The following is a 16,874-nucleotide window of genomic DNA, read 5'->3' on the forward strand; positions in this document are numbered from 1 at the left end:
ATGAACAAGATGTATTTTAGATTGGTAAAAATCAAATTTTCCTGGTTTTTTTGGGTAGTGTAACTATCCTTTCCTAAGCTGTGTTCTTCCATACGCCAGTTGATATGACAGTCAAATCTAAAAATTAAATAGCTCAAAACCAAATTGGGAATTATGTGAAACATTACTTGAAAAGGAGAACTCAATCATTTCATTAGTTATTGAAATTTTTAGCTCCAGAAAAATTTATACTTTTTAATTATACTAGCGGCTTCGCCCTAGCCTCTAGGGGTTATACCACAAGAGGTAATAAAAACGATAGATAACTACCTAAGGGGGGAGGGATTTATTTTTTTTTTTTTTTTGGGGGGGGGGGGGGTTGGTATTTGAACCCCCAAGAAAATAGCTTTAACCACCACAGGATCAGTAGATATATCCCCTAAAGAGTAGAATCCAATAGGTTCAGTGGTTACCGAGATCTTAAGCGTCGAGACGGACGAACATCAAGCTACTTTGTATTATAGATAGACAAATGATTTTAAATATATTGTTAAGATATTTTACTTAATTAAAGAGAAACATACGTTTTTCGTTTTGCAGACCAAAATGCGATTATATAACAATTCTTTGATAAAAAGTAGAGTTTATGAACCTTTATTTCTATTACGAATTTTAAAGGAACGAATCACAAATGTAAAATGTTGCTTTTCTTCGGAGAATGCGCTACCAAACCCAGGTAATCTTGCATTTTAACTAGGGGTTAGAGGGGGGATGAATTGTCAGGAAAATACCCTAAAACCACCCTAAAAGCGTCCCTGAAAAATACAACCCAATCTGGTCATCAATTTCACAGCTTTAAAAAAACTTTTATAGGATGGAAACGTATTGTGTCAAATGCTTTGTTTAAGTCAAACAAACATAAATTACGAAAGGATAAAAGCAGACATCATAAAAACAAAGTAGAAGGACAAATAGATGCTTGTTAATGTGATTGTCATACTAGAGACGTTAAAAATTGTAGATACTGCTACAATGTCAAGCCTGTGACACCAATAAATAGTGCGGGCTTGAAAACACTTGCGCATAAACAGGCGTAAACATCCACAGTTAGGATTTTCAGACGGAAGTCGAGTAATCAAAGTGTTGGTTGTCTGTAGGGTATAACTTTACCTATTGATTTGATTATACCGTTTATAAACTACCTACAGAGTATACCTTCGATTTTTAATTGAACGTAACATTTTATGGAACCTAATAATTATTTTTATACATAGAAAAACCCAAGGAAGAAGAAAAGAAATTATCAAAACGAGACGCAATGTTGCAATATTTAAGCACTATGCCTGCTGACGTTCGAGAAAATCTGTTTGAACCAAGAAAGTAAGATAGTTTAAAAGTTTAAAGTATTAAAAATCACTGGTACCCAAAGTTTTATAACGTTTACCTCTTATTTGTAGTCTCAAAACTTTTTGTTACTTTTTATCGAATTTTAATTTTTCGGTTCTAAACTACCTATTAATTTCAAAATTTCTCCATCAATAATTTTAATCTACAAAAGTGGTAATTTAGATTATCATCATTGTGGATGTATTTAAATTCAACGTCAATTTTTTTATCCCTTGATATTTTAGGGGAATGGGAAAGTACAAAAATGGTTTCGATTACATGACCAAGTCATATGCCAAAGTGCCAGGTGAGGCTATACACAAGATTTAAGATATACACATTAATTTTTAGGCTTTCTCTAAAGTAGTTGGGAGGTCTAAAAGCCAAAGTATTTGGAATGTCAATCTTCATATCTGTTTATCAATGAGGCTGTTTTTTTTAAAACCATTAATAATACTTTTTACGTGCAGTTCAACTAGCTACACGATCGTGCATTAATATGTTTGTGTATTTTTAAAAGTAAAGCTTTTCTATAATTAGGTTCGGTCCGTCCCAACGTAACGGATAGCTCTTTTCGTTAAATAATGCATGTTGGAATTGTCCAATCGATTTCAAACTTTGCATGATGATGTATGTCCAAAAAAATTATCCTGTATTTAAGAATTTTTAAACTAATTTACTTAAAAATTTGTTTCGAAATTATAATTTATATTTCTAATTATTCAGTTCTGACACTCTACGAATGTTAATGTCAGTTTGACTTATCGTTTCAGAGCTTTTATGGATGATGTCATCCTTGTTTTTGAACAAGCAAATTGTAATTTCTTGTATTTATTGTAGTGCGTATTTTGATTGAGAAAATGATGCTAATAAATCCGTCAACAGCTAAGAGGATAGCTAAATCAATAGTGGAAAATTCAGTTGTATTAAACTCTAAAGATAACCAAGTGAGTTTTTATTAGCCTAGGGTGCTTTTTCGTCTAGTTAACTTAAATAAACTTTTCGAAGTTTTTCCTTTGTTGAGCACAGAACCACTATCCACCCTTCAATAGTTTCTCGTTTGTTTTCCCCCTTCACCGACAAAACTACAACCTAACCTAACCAAATAATCGTTCTCGGCGAGAGTCATAGATTTTTTTTTTTTTTTTGGGGGGGGGGGGTGAGGTTTAAAAATTCTCAAAATTTAAAAAATTAAAAAAATGGGATAAGGCCAAAATTTTTCATTTGGAAAATGAAATTTTCATCTGAATTAAACGACAAATAATGGTAAATCATTAGTCGCTCAGTAAAAGACATTTTGTAAAAATATATACCTAGTCGAAGAGCTGCTCTATAAATATAATATTTTTTTATTATTTAGAACAAAGTTGTGTATGATTCTGATGGAATGTTATGTTTAACATCAATGGAACTAAGAAAACAATTACAAGCTAAAAATATCAAATCAGGAATAAAGATTGACGAAAATAATTTCATTCAATCAAATGTGTATTTTACAAATAATAATAATCAAAGCACTGAACTTTAACCCCCCGCCCCCCCCCTTTTTATGGTGGATTTTTCACGAAAACAATATTGCCCCACTAAGCGATTAGTGGGGCAATTTTTTTTTAAAGAATCCACCTCTGCATTGTCCTCACTTTTTCGGGTCAACCCGTATTTATTATAACCTAACCTAACCTAAAGTAATAAAAAAATATTCCCATCCCTCACATTTTGAATTAGTTGGGGGAGGGGGAAGGTTCTGTGCCCAACAAGGCACTTTATGGAACAACGTTAAATTTTTTTTCTGATAAAAAAAGTTAATCTTATATTTTAATTAAAGAGATCACAATTGTATCCGCATCAGATTTTTTGAAAAACATCCATCCAAAAGAATTACTTAAGGAATGGTTTTATGTTGTTTGTGGATTTTCAATGATATGAAAACTCTACCTTAAAAACTACCATAAAGGGGGGAGGGGGGTTTAATGCAACCATCTCGTAATCAATGATTAAATGGCACTTAGAATTCGAATTTCGATCTGAAATTTTGCATGAATAATCCTTGGTAGGTCTATTTTCCCTAAATCAAACAAAAAGTTGGAAAAGTAACGGCTAACGGCTGGCGGCTCAGCCGTTTTGCCATTTTTTGGATATCTTAAAAGTAAATTAGTCACGAAACCTATTTACACATAATACATTTTGTGGCTAAAAAACCTTATCAAACGGTTATAGCCGGTAGCTGTTGGTACTAGAAATATAAAAAATGGTTATTGCTATCATATAACATGAATTAAACCAAAATATGTTTTAAAAAGTTGATTCCTGCGTAATTAATGATGAATTTGCCTTGGAAATAGGCAAAAAACGGCTAAACGGCTGAGCCGCCAGCCTTTACTTTTCCAACTTTTTGTTCGATTTAGGGAAAATAGACCTACCAAGGATTACTCATGAAAATTTCAGATCGAAAATCGAATTCAAAGTGCCATTTAATCATTGATTACGAGATGGTTGCATTAACCCCCCCCCCCCCCCCCCCTTACTATAAATTTCTCTGGTATCCAAACTTTCTTATTTTATTCATCTTGTACTTTTGAGTACTTTAATTGTATTGTGATTAGTTAGTTTAAACTTGCAGTGACCAAACTTTTCAACCAACATATTCCCAAACCAACAATTGTAGAGGGAGTATTTTGTGAATCATCATTCATGTCACTGGTGAATGTGATGTACATTAATTTGTTTTCTATTTCTTATGGGGTGAATGATTTCTTTCGTCCACTTTTATTTTCTCCTTTTCCTACCTTCCATTACCCCTTGTTTACAACCCAGGTTATGTTATTTTTTTACCAGGGATCATAAGGGACAAAACAATGGACGATGAATTGATTTGTACCCAAAGTTTTAAAGTCAATAAATGCGAGGGATATTTTAAATAAAAAAATGTGCTGCGTAATTTACTTTCCCCCCTCTCTCCCTACATTTTCAAATATTACCATATTATGATGAAACAGGAGCTTGATATTGGAGAGTATCCAGGTATAGCCAGGTAAGCAGCTTTCAGGAAGGAAGGGAAGGGACATTAGACTGGAAATTACACTGATACTCAAAAGTTTTATAACCACGTTGTGTTATTCGTGGTTTTAACTTTTATTGAATTTGATTCCAAACTTGCAGTGTCAAAACCTTTCAACCAATACATATATATATATATAGAAAATGGAATTTCATTTGTTTATCATAATTGGGGACGAATGTTAATTTATCGTCCACTGTTTTTTTCCCTCAAGAAATGTGAGGATCTTTGGACATAAGTTATTTATTTAGTCCAAGAAGATCGCATTCGGTCATAATAGGGCAATATGAAAAGAAGAGAAATCATGCCTATCATTTTAATTAACATAAAAGGGGGGGGGGGGGGGCTGGGTCATTTCTTACCATCTTCATTCAATTGGGATCCTGAAGTGACACTACTTGTTGATGTTGTCATCCTTGTAACTTTTCTTAGTGTGGCACGTATGAGTTACGAGACTCGTCTGATGGGTACTGGCAATGAAACCTGTATGCACTCACTGGTCAACAGACCTGAATTCCGTACCTGGGAGAATCCAGTACCTGCCTATGTATACGGTAATCGTTTGGTGCTTTCCCTCAAAGTGCCTATCGAGCACAGAACCCACCCCCTCTCTGTTATTTGTAAAAATGGAAATAAAGAGGAGGGTTAAGCCCAAACGGTGATCACAGTACCTATTATAACCTTACCTAACCTAAAATAATGAATAAATTAGGGAAAAACTACCCATGAACCCTCTTATTTTATTTAATTCTAAACAAGGGGAAGGGTTTGTGCTTTATAAGGCACTTGATGGAAATTGAAATTGTTTTATTGATTGATTGGCCATAGTTTCTTATAATCTGAACATAAAGAATGTTTTTGTGAACTGAAGATCTTTTGATCGTTGAGCATCTAAATCATTTATATTTGATTTAAAGTATGTCTAAAATGGTTCAAGAGTTTTGAATATCTTTTAATAGCAAGACTTTTTTTTAACTTACCATGTCCTTAAGACATTGGATGTTATTGTTAAGTTATGAAATATTATTATGTCTTTTTTTCTTTACCTAACCTATTCGTTACGAGCTCCCAAAGTTAAAAAGTTTAAATCACCGAGGTTCAACAAAATAGATTTTTTCAATAATTACTCAACAGAATTAAAAAAGTAAGGTGTCAAATTAAAAATCTTACTATTTTTGTTCATAATCACAAAAGTTAGGACACGTTCTTTTTAGAAATTACTTTGGTATTAAAATGAAAATGTAGAAAACAAAGTAGCGGGTTTCGACGTATTTTCACAGTAGCTTTTGATGGGCTATATGAGGTAATTGTTATTGATTGCCCCACAGGGGCTAGAAAAAGGAGAAAAGTTACTGTGAAAATACGACGAAACCCGCTACTTCGTTTTCTTTCCATGATCCAAGATATTTTTAGTTGGAATGTCGGGTTACAGCACTTTGCAAAACTTTATCCAAATGTACCTACTCAGACATCAACATAACAATATATTTGCAAACACCAGGTAAGTGAAGTAGTGCAGCTACTCTAAATCTGAGTTAGCTTCGTACGTCTTCTGTCTCCACGTATGTCAATGCAACCTTTTTGTCCTTTAATTTTTTTGTGCATATTACATTAGGTATATTATACATTATAATAACCCGCGACCGTGGCTCAACACGTAGCGCATCCGCTCGTCGTCGGGAAGGTGATAGGTTAGAATCTCGGACCGACACCGCGTCATAACTAAAGACGTTAAAAATGGTTCCTACTGCTGCTATGTCAGGTGCGCGACAAAAATAGTTAGAGTAGGGGGAATGCCTTGGCCTAAAACAGGCGCAACTCACTACCATGCTCAGTTAGGACTTCTCAGACAAAAGTCGTGCAATCAAAGGGTTGGTTGTCTGATGGGCAAATGGAAGCTTTACACCGCAATCATAGGGCTTAGGGCTGACAACCCTATCCCTTATCCAATCCATAAAAAGCCACATTGTTACAGAAACACTGACAAATTGTCAGCGGTCTATGCTCCTGTGGAGTGAAAAGGGCTTGTTACTGTTATATTATACATTTTCTCAGCTTACCAAAGAACTCATCCGTTTGTTCAATGTTCATCCATGATATTTTTGTCCTGCGCTACTTATGAATGTTGTCATCCTTGTTGCGCAACTTTTTAGTGTAATAGATATTTATTCCACTATATTATAGACAATAATCTGGGGATATTAAAATAAAAGTTTCTAAGATTAAAACCAGTATTATTAGCTCTGTATAGGGCCGAAGGTTTGGACTAACAAAACTGGTATCAAAGTTTTTTTATCCTATTCGTAGAAAATTGTCTGTAATACGATGCTATACATGATTTTTCAGTATGGCAGAGAATCGGTTCTAATCCAGCGTAAATTAATCGGTTTCAAAGCCATTCTGGAATATTCATTATTGTACCCTAGTGGACTACAAATAAGACTTGTTTATAGTATTTTTATTGGGTATTTATCTATTATTTTTTTAGGCCAGAGTTTTTTCTGCTACTAGACCCTATCACATTCTTCAAACTGAATTTTACCATTCCAGAAATTGAAAGAACTACAGATGGATGTATTATTAAAGTAAGATAGATTATGAGAAACGAAGCTTTTCCACATTTAGGGTTTGACTTTCTGTACACCCAGCCTGGCGTCCGTCATGTCAACAGGTTGATAATATTGACCTGGGGAAATTGATGGGATCTAAAGGGATTAGACAATGGCCGATAAATTAATGTCCATCACAAATAATGATACACAAAATTTCCCCTTTTGTAGATTTCAATAGCGGCTGAAACGTTTGGACACTCAATGAAATAAACTAATCAATCAAAATTCATTAAAGTCCCCAAAGTTGTTGAGCCAACTTACATTAAAACGGTATAAAACTTTGGTGACTTGTGTAATAAATAGACCATTGTCCCCTCCATCCCTGGAAAATTGTCATATAAAAAACGTAATAACCATGGGCGTGCGGGAGGATGGACTGATAAAGGGGAGTTTTAACCGGTCCATTTCAATAAGTAGATTTCTACTTTCAGAAAATAGTTTCTAAGCGTTCAATGGGGGTTGTATGCAAGGAGGTAGGGGACATAAGGCTGTTTAGTAAACTATTCTTCCCATTCCTTTTCGTATTCGTTCAACTTTTTCGAATTTTGATTGGTTTGTTCATTTAGTTAAGTTTCAAAGCGTTTAAACCACTAATTTTAATCTACAGAAGAGGTAGTTTTGTACATAAATTTATTGGTTTAATCCATTTAAATCCCAGGATTCTATGTCTAAACTAATGCATATTAATCTTGATGTCATAAAAAAAGGGAATTATTATAATATATATCTAGCGTGTTTCGAAGCCGGGAGCCGTGAAGCCGCCATATTTTGCCGGAGCTGGAGCCGTATTTTAATTAAAAAACGGCTCCGGCTCCGGACTAGATAAATAAAGAGATTTTTTGTAAATTATAATTTGGTAACTCTGTTTTTTCATGTGCAAATGCCCCTTTTAAGTTTTTCAAGTCCATTTTTATCAAAAATTGAACTTTTAAAACCTTCAAAAGTCAAAAATAGACTTGGGAGAAAAAAAAATGTCGAGATTTTCTTGATTTTTGGTCGGAGCCGGAGCTGCACCAAAATCAAACGGCTCCGAAACACTGATATCTAATAATTTTTCTTTGATTTGTTATAATGTTTGTAGGAACCAAAAACTGCATTTCACCCCTTAAAAGATGCCGAGAATTTTACAATTTTAAGCAGAAAACAAAGTAACTCAAAGAATTCTATCTTGTTCAGGTACTTAATAGTTATTTACGCATCATATTATAGACAGCTTTCCGCGGATATTAAAATAAAAAAATGTAAGATTAAAGTCAGTTTTTTAGCTCCGAGAGGCCGAAGGCCCGGGCTGGTTTTAATTTTATGATTTTTATTTTATTATTCATAATACGATCCTATACATGATTTTTTAGTATGGATGAGAACCAGTTCTAATGAAGCGGATATTAATCGGTTTCGAACCAATACTGAAAAAGACATTAAATTATTAGGCAGTTTCCCTTAGAGTGCCTTATCAAACACAGGAAACTTATTTTGAATTGTAAATAAGTGGGGGGGGGGGGGGGGGGTCTGGTTTATTTTTTACCTTATGATAACTAATTTGGGCTAGGTTATATTGGTAGCCTCGCAAGGTTTGGATTTTGCAAGTACAGTCCTTCAGGGGTTAGGCAAAAAAAGTACCCCCTCATTTTTAATTTAGTCCTTGGGTGGGGGGGGGGGGGGGTGTTATATTGGTTGAAAAAATTGGAATCTACATGTGTTGAACCAACCAATCAAAATTCAACAAAAGCACTTAACAAATAAGATGGGTACCATATGAGGGGGGGGGGGGGGGGTTAATGCAACCATCTCGTAATCAATGCGCAAAGGCACCTAGAATCCGAATTTCAGGATGAAATTTGGTATGAGTAATCCTTGGTAGGTCTTTTTTTCCCCCTAAATTGAATAAAACGTTGGAAAAGTAACAGAAAACGGCTGTCGGCTCAGCCGTTTAGCCGTTTTAGGGCTTTTAATCGATATTAATACAAATACACTTTTTAAAAATCTCTAGTACCAGCTGGTACAGCTAGAACCGACTAAAAACGGCTGGTCATCATATTATTCAAAAAGTTGATTCCTACGTAATTAAATGATAGATTTGCCCTGAAAATATCAAAAACCGGCTTAACGAATGCCATTAAATTTCCAACTTTTTATTCGATTTAGGGAAAATAGACCTACAAAGGATTACTCATTCCTAATTTCATCCTGAAATTTAGATTCTAAGTGCCATCTGCGATTTGATAACGAGATAGTTGCATTACCCTACCCCCCCCCCCCCCCTTTACAGTCCAATGTCCCTTACCTTACTTTCATGCAATTTCTTTTAGACTTTTCTTTGATGCCAAATTGGTGGATTTGCTGCCAGCCAAAGATTTTTTCCCGTGGAAAAAGAAGGTAAAGAAAAGTAGAGAATAGTTATTTATCTCATCATTTTAGACAACTTTCTCCGGATATTAAATTGAAAAAAATAAAAAAATTAAAGCCAGTTTTGTTAGCCCTGAGAGGCCAAACGTCCGTTCTCACAAAATTGGTATTAAATTATGATTTTTATTTTAATCTTCGTGGAAAATTGTCTATAATTAGATGCTTTAAATGATTTTTCAGTATGGCTGGGCACCGGTTGTAATCCAGCGCATATAAATCGGTTTAGAAGCCACACTGGAGAGTAACTAGTAAACTACTCACCCATATATTCCGTAAAACCCCTTGTTTTGCATGTTTAGAAACAGCACTGAAAGCAAATAATTCTTATATTGCTTATCATAAAAAGGTATTAGAAAGCTTAAATGGAATCCTGTAATATAAAGTAGTAAGGTGCTTTTGTTTGTAGCGAAGGTCTCGCTAAATACTGAACCGATACGGTTCCCCTTTTTAGTGTAGCTTCTCATAGGTCCTGGAAAACTTTATAGCTATTTTAAGGGAGGGTAAGGTAAGACCACCCCAACCCCCCTGTGTTGTCATCCCTGTTTTAGGCCAAAAAAGATATCTTTTTAAATTATTTTTGTTTGTCCCCTTTTTGAACAATCTTTTCAGTAGCTGAGCTATTATATAATTTTCTTTGTTGCCTCCTTATTCTTAACGATTACTTGTACTAAACAACATCAGGGAGTAAGGGAGGGGACAGTGGATCGAATATTCAATTTTTAGGAGTCTCAGACTTTATGTAGTGGCTTAAAGGGAATGTGCATGAATTTAGCAGGTTCTGACTGACTTTGGGTACTAGCGCATCTTTGCCGCTAACTCGCTGAGTTAATTTTGACAAGTATCTATAAACTTAATCTTAATCTTAATTTCTAGCAGACAGAAAAATTTGTTATGAGATGGCCAGTTTTTATAATTTTTTTCTCTAAAAAATATTATTTCATAGATAAAAACTTTATTGTGATATTTGTGTAATAAACAATCTAAGAACCCTTAAATTTAATTCTTGTATATAGTGGCATTTTAAAATTTAGAAATATGGGGTAAACGAGTTCCAGGGACGATTTTTCTAGTAATTAATTTCAGAATGGTTACGTCAGTCTGATGTACTGGTAATCTAATTTTCAAATGAATGCTTTTTTATTAGAACTTTTTTCTTATTTTATAGTTTTCTAAATTTGATTAACATACCTTTACAATTTTCTTCAAATTTTCTAGATAAATCTTGATTTCATGGCCTTTCAGCAAAAACTCTTAAATTGAATTAATTGCCCATTGTCCCCTCTATTACTCCCTAAAACAGCATCCAGTATGCAATTCATTTTGTCCGTCGGTCTGTCAGTGATGCTGCAAAATCTAAAAAATTTTAAGAAAAGAAAAAATACGTGAGAATGTTTTTTTCTCCTAGGATAGGTAACTATTATTGAGTTTAACAAAAGCTCTTTAAATCTTCTTGTCCCTATAACCGTTCATGATTTTTATGCTTGGCTACTTATGGATGTTGTCAAACCTTGTTTTAGTATGAAGAGCCGACAAACACAAAACCTAAAAATGCTGCTCTTATGAAAAGGTAAGCGTTTATTTATAATTGAATGATAAGCTACAAAAGACAGAATTTTATCACTCTAAAAGGCTGATAAGGTTTATTTGTCCTCGATTGTCCAATTCCTGTATCTTTGTCTTGTGTAAAAAATAATCTTATACATTTGATTTTCCATCAATTAAAAAAGTTTTAGTAGCAAAGCAACTCTATAAATCGAAATGTCCGTCAAATTAAAACGTTTTGGACGAAACGTGGTTTTCTTCGGTTTCCATGCAAGATAGACGGTTGAAGTTTCTCGTCAACATTCGCAACGTAATGGAACATTTTTAAGTATAAAACACCCATGGCTGTCAGACTGCTTTTAAGCGTTTTTTAGCTTTGTTTAGGGTTTAAAATAACATTGATCGGTTACAGTTTACCATTAAACAATTCAGAATAATACCTGGCAGACAACTAGCAAATACTTGTGAGTTTGTTCAGGTTTGATAAAGACATTGCCCTGGTACAGATAACTCCCAGGATAGATCCAGGTATACCGCTGAAAGAACCGGAACACCTTCGATACTTTTTCTTGGTAAGTTAATAGGCGTGCTTTGCTTACACTTCCGTATTTTATCCATAGTGTTTTATATTCACAAAAAAAACATTAATTAAGTAACAAGGATGACATCATCCATAAGAAGCTAAGAACAAAACAATCATAGATGAACAAAATACTTTAATATAAAGTAGTAAGGTTTTTTTGTCTGAAGCTAAAGATTTTGGAAAACAATGATCCGAATTGGTTGTACTTATCAGTGAAGCCTTATAAATGTCTCTGTGAGGTATTAGACTAATTTTCTGTGAGGTATTAGACTAATTTACTGACCTCCCCTAGTGGCCTGGGGCGAAGAAATTAGTTAGTTGTATAGCAGATGCTAAGTTTTCATAAAGGAAAAAGAAAGAGATAAGTCCTTATTAGAAATCATGCATGTTTATCAAAAATTTCTCTGTCTTTTGAATTTTGGCAGACGGGCCAAGTAAGTTTTATACTAGATGTTCATTGGTATTGGGTATCATTACCATAAAATTAGCTGTCTATCTTAAATAGCAGCTGAGAAATTCGTTTACGTTGCCAATGGACAGACGGCCGGATTTTCGGGCAGGCATAGTGAGTTATGGAGATAATTCCCTACTAAAATTGCTGTTTAATATCTAGTATAACTTTTTCTTTAAATAAAAGTTTTTTTAGGGTTTATCCTCGCGTCCTAACCACCTGTACAACCCAGTCATGCCTGAATTTGAAAGATGGCTTCCAGGTACATTTTTAAATTCGGGGATACTTCATAAAAAAATAGATTAATCTTCCCTCAATCCAAAGAGATTGTTGCATAAATAACATTTTTAGGTACTAGGAGAATTTAAAATATTTCAAATACTTTTATATAAGATCATTATTAGGATTAGCAATAAAGATATTCAACAGAAAATCAACTTTTACCAGACAATTTTTGAGATGCACCTAAAAATGTAGAACTTGTGATTGTTAAGTTTGCCATTCCGAAAAATGATTGCAGCATAAATCACAAGAATATAATAGACAAAATAATTTTTTCTGCTAACTAAAATGGTTGTTTAAAAAGTTTGGAAAAGGCAAAGGGTTGGTTGGTTGTCTATAGCATGCTGATCTCAATTTTTTTTCTTTTTATGTCGATTTAATATTTTCTAGTATGGATGGTTCGAAACCGATTAATATCCGCTGGATTACAACCGGTTATCAGCCATTATATTACAGACAATTTTCCACTAATATTAAAATAAAAATCATAAAATTGATGCCTGTTTTGTTAGCCTGGGCCTTAGAACCTTCGGGGCTAGCCAAACTTGCTTTCATCTTAAAATTTTCCATATTATATCTGCGTAAATCTGTCTAAAATATTATGCGATAAATAACTAGGTATTATTATTTAGGATTTGGACTGGAATTGATAAGAAAAGGGTATGATCCTTTTACATCAATAACGGAAATCAAAATTGATGATATCAGGAATATTAACTTTCATCATAGAAGTTTTACAGTAGTGAAGTTTCTACAAATACTCTTGTTTATTTTTTTTGATATAATGCAATTAATGAAATAATATCTAATCTTTTATTTCTACAACTTAATTCTGCCTTTATACCTACTATACTCTATGAGGAAGGAAGAAACTCTCAACTTACTTTTTTTTTAATTAAAGAAATAAATTTTTTGTGGGGGTTATTTTTTATCAGGGTCGATTTCTCTTAGGAAGATAGCTATAAATTTCTTAACCTACAAGAAGCTTTACCCGCGACCGTGGCTCAACACGTAGCGCATCCGCTCGTCGTCGGGAAGGTGATAGGTTCGAATCTCGGACACCGCGTCATAACTAGAGACGTTAAAAATGGTTCCTACTGCTGCTATGTCAGGTGCGCGACATAAATAGTTAGAGTAGAGGGAATGCATTGGCCCAAAACAGGCGCAACTCACTACCATGCACAGTTAGGACTTCGCAGACAAAGGTCGTGCATTCAAAGGGTTGGTTGTCTAATATGGCAAATGGACGCTTTACACCGCAATCATAGGGCTTAGGGCTGACAGCCCTATCCCATACATATAAAGCCACATTGTTACAGAAACACTGACAAATTGTCAGCGGCCTATGCTCCCCCTGTGGAGTGAAAAGGGCTTGTTACTGTTTACTGTTACAAGAAGCTTTACTGAATAGTACAACCTTGTCAGTTCAGTGGTTAGCGAAATCCATCGTTGCAGACAGATAGACAGACATCATGCTACTTTTTATTATATTAGGATATAGAAAGCCCTTTGGCTCATGAAATGAAAGTATTATGTCAACAAAAGTAGATAGTTAAGTATTTTATTGAAAGTTGATTATAATTACTTATTACTCTTTAGATATTTCTATAATTTCTTGATAAACCATCCGGAGTTCAAAAATTCTAATTTTGAGGTAATAAAATATAGAAATAAATATAAAAAGTCTAAATCCTTTAGTAAATAGTAACACAGTATAGGAACTATCCAACAACCTTTTCTAACGATTTTTCTACTCCTATCTAATTATCACAAATTCTCTAATTCTTTTTCTTTTTATGGCCTCTGAAAATCTGTTCTTTAACACACTTTGTCCGTTTGCCCATTTATGATTATTGTGCTTCGCTACTTATGGATGTTATTATCCTTCTTAAAGATGAAGGGGTAGTTACCTTTTTTTAATGAAGACTAATCTTGTAGTTTGTAGTCCTGCATCTACTCTATAACAAAATAATTTTGTCCGTTTATCCGTCCATCCATGATTTTTTTTGTGCTTTGCTACTTATGGACGTTTGCACCTTTGTTAAAGAGTAGATTAAGGGGTAGGTAATTTTTTTCCCCACAATAACTAGTTCTGTTATTTGCAGGCCTGCAGTGTGGCACAAGATTTCTACAGAAATATCCGCAACGCCCCAAGAAAGTTTAGGACTGACCAGAACAAGTAAACAGTGCAAGTGAATGAAAAATTGGACAAACGAACATATACAATTGAAGAGCTATCTAGATATTTAAATTCATCTCTAAAATGGACAAACGAACATATACAAATAAAGATAATTTATAAATAATATCTCAACTGTAAAAAGATCCCACTTGCTATAGAAACTTACTTAATTTCTCCACTATAGGATAGCCTTAGAAAGGTCCCAGGTTAGTTTTAGGCTATTCTAGTATTTTTATTTGATTGTTTGGATGGTTTTAGGCTAACATTCTGCACCTTTATAGCCCTTCGAATATTTAACCCCTCTATTTATAAATCAGAATAAAACTTTGTTTAAAGTTTTATTTTCAAATCTTTGCTTAGCAGATGTACTTACCTTTAATAAGTATTCAGGGCGACCACTGCATACTATATATACTATTTATACTATATAGGATGAATTTGGATACTATATCATACTATATGACCAAAATTTACTATATATACTATATATTTTAACCTTTACTTGACCAAAATTTACTATATATACTATATAATATTACATTTATATAACATAAAACTAATATTGCCAGTTTTGTGACAACGCCTCTTAAGGAGCGTTTTGTCTTATTTTCACAGTAGGTTTTCTCTTATTTCTAGCCCCTGCGGGGGGCTCAAAAGATACTGTGATACGACTAAAATGCATAAATTAAGAAAATCCTTTAAAATATATTTTTGTTTGTGATTATGATATAAATATCAGTTATTTTTCATAGAGTTAACTTAAGGGTGAGGGGTAAGTTTTACCACTTTCGCTTACTCAGTGATTATTAGGCTAGGTATTAATGTGAGACTATAGGGTATTTGGGACAAAAATTTACTTTTGGGTAGTAGTTCACTTATATTCAATATTTTTTTGGATAAGTTTCCAGGTTCAGGTAGGAAAAAGGTGGTTTCTGGACAGGTAAAAAAATTGTAAAATTTAGAGATCAACTTATAAAACAAAATATGCATCTTTCAGGATGTTATTAACATATCTGAAGAAAAAAATTTAAATTGGCCTCAAAGTTCTGGTCCTGCAGGCCACCAGGTCAACTCTGGACTGGTAAAAATTAAAATTTTTTTGTTTGATGAGTTAGAGGTCAACCTATAAAACAGAATATGCATCTTTTTGGATGTTATTAACATATCTGAAAAAAATTGAAAATTAGCCCTTAGGGTCAAGCCGTGCAGACCTCCAGGTCCATTCTGGACAAGTAAAAAATCAATTTCTTATTCTAAGAGTTAGAGGTCAACTTATAAAACAGATTATGTATTTTTTTTTTTGATCTTATTAACATATCTGAAGAAAATATATAAATCGGCCTCCTAGTTTAGGTCCTGCAGGCCTTTAGGTCCACTCTGAACAGGTAAACAATCAAATTTTTTATATGAAGAGTTAGAGGTCTATTTATATAACATAATATGCATTTATTTGGATAATATTAACATATCAGGATCCAAGTTCAGGTTCATTCAGGACAGGTAAAAGACTCAAATTTTTAATTTGAAGAGTTCAAGTTCAGGCCTCCAGGTTTTCTCTGGACAGAGTCTACATGGAAGCCTGCAGCACCTTGACCTGGAGGTCAAGGAAGGGGGGAGTTCTGACACATTTGCGTAAACCTGGTATATAGGCTTTATCTTTGGATTGTAAGGATAGGTTATTAAAAATAAATCATTCTTATATGATTAATTTTTCCAATTTTTTAGATTTTTTGGATAGGCCTCCAGGATCCGGAGCTCCAGGCCTCCAGGTGGTCTCTGTACAGGTAAAAATGAAAAAAAAAAATTTTTAAGAGTTAGAGGTCAACTTATAAAACAAAATATGCTTCTTTTTTAATGTTATTCACATATTTGAAGAAAAAAAACATGCACTGTAACTCTTTAAAAAAAATTTTCATTTACCTGTACAGAGACCACCTGGAGGCCTATCCAAAAAATCTTAAAACTTGGGAAAATTCATCATATAAGAATGATTTTATCTTTAATAACCTATCCTCTCTGTCCAAAGATAAAGCCAAAATACCAGGTTTACGCAAATTTGTCAGAACTCCCCCCCCCCTTGTATTTTTTCTTCAGATATGTAAATAACATCTAAAAAGATGCTTATGGTGTTTTATAAACTAACCTCTAACTACATAAATAAGAAATTTTGATTTTTTCCTGTCCAGAGTCCACCTGGAGGCCTGCAGCATCAAACCTGGAGGTCGATTGTCCTTTTTTCTTTAAACATATAAATAGCATCTATAGAAATGCTTATGTTGTTTAATAAACCTCTAACTCCTTAAATTTAAAATTTTTATTTTATTCATGTCCAGAGTCCACCTGGAGGCCTGCAGCTCCTAAACCTGAAGGCCAATTTTATTTTTTTCTTTCAA

At 33.7% G+C, this 16,874-nt stretch overlaps 1 protein-coding gene across 2 annotated transcripts; it reads left to right on the forward strand.

The window, feature by feature from the left end:
- Positions 1-539: 539 nt before the first annotated feature.
- On the forward strand, positions 540-14,599 carry LOC145321962 (uncharacterized). 2 transcript variants are annotated; one of them, XM_080163675.1, is made up of 18 exons: positions 544-715; positions 1,254-1,359; positions 1,611-1,672; positions 2,206-2,312; positions 2,726-2,811; positions 3,189-3,250; positions 4,360-4,396; positions 4,856-4,977; positions 5,837-5,924; positions 6,912-7,008; positions 8,117-8,211; positions 9,345-9,411; positions 10,959-11,008; positions 11,462-11,555; positions 12,213-12,279; positions 12,932-13,005; positions 13,897-13,953; positions 14,405-14,599. In XM_080163675.1, the coding sequence occupies exons 1-18, from the start codon at positions 586-588 to the stop codon at positions 14,480-14,482; spliced, it is 1,479 nt and encodes a 492-aa protein (XP_080019801.1). In that variant the 5' UTR covers positions 544-585; the 3' UTR covers positions 14,483-14,599. The 2 variants fall into 2 exon arrangements, 1 of the variants encoding a protein (XP_080019801.1); XR_013880463.1 differs by lacking the exon at positions 14,405-14,599 and having other exon boundaries at positions 540-715; positions 11,462-11,511.
- The last annotated feature ends 2,275 nt before the right edge of the window (positions 14,600-16,874 follow it).

Source organism: Acartia tonsa, chromosome 6 (genome assembly GCF_053477335.1).
Source record: "Acartia tonsa isolate MP-2025a chromosome 6, ASM5347733v1, whole genome shotgun sequence".
NCBI classification, from domain to species: Eukaryota; Metazoa; Arthropoda; class Copepoda; order Calanoida; family Acartiidae; genus Acartia; species Acartia tonsa.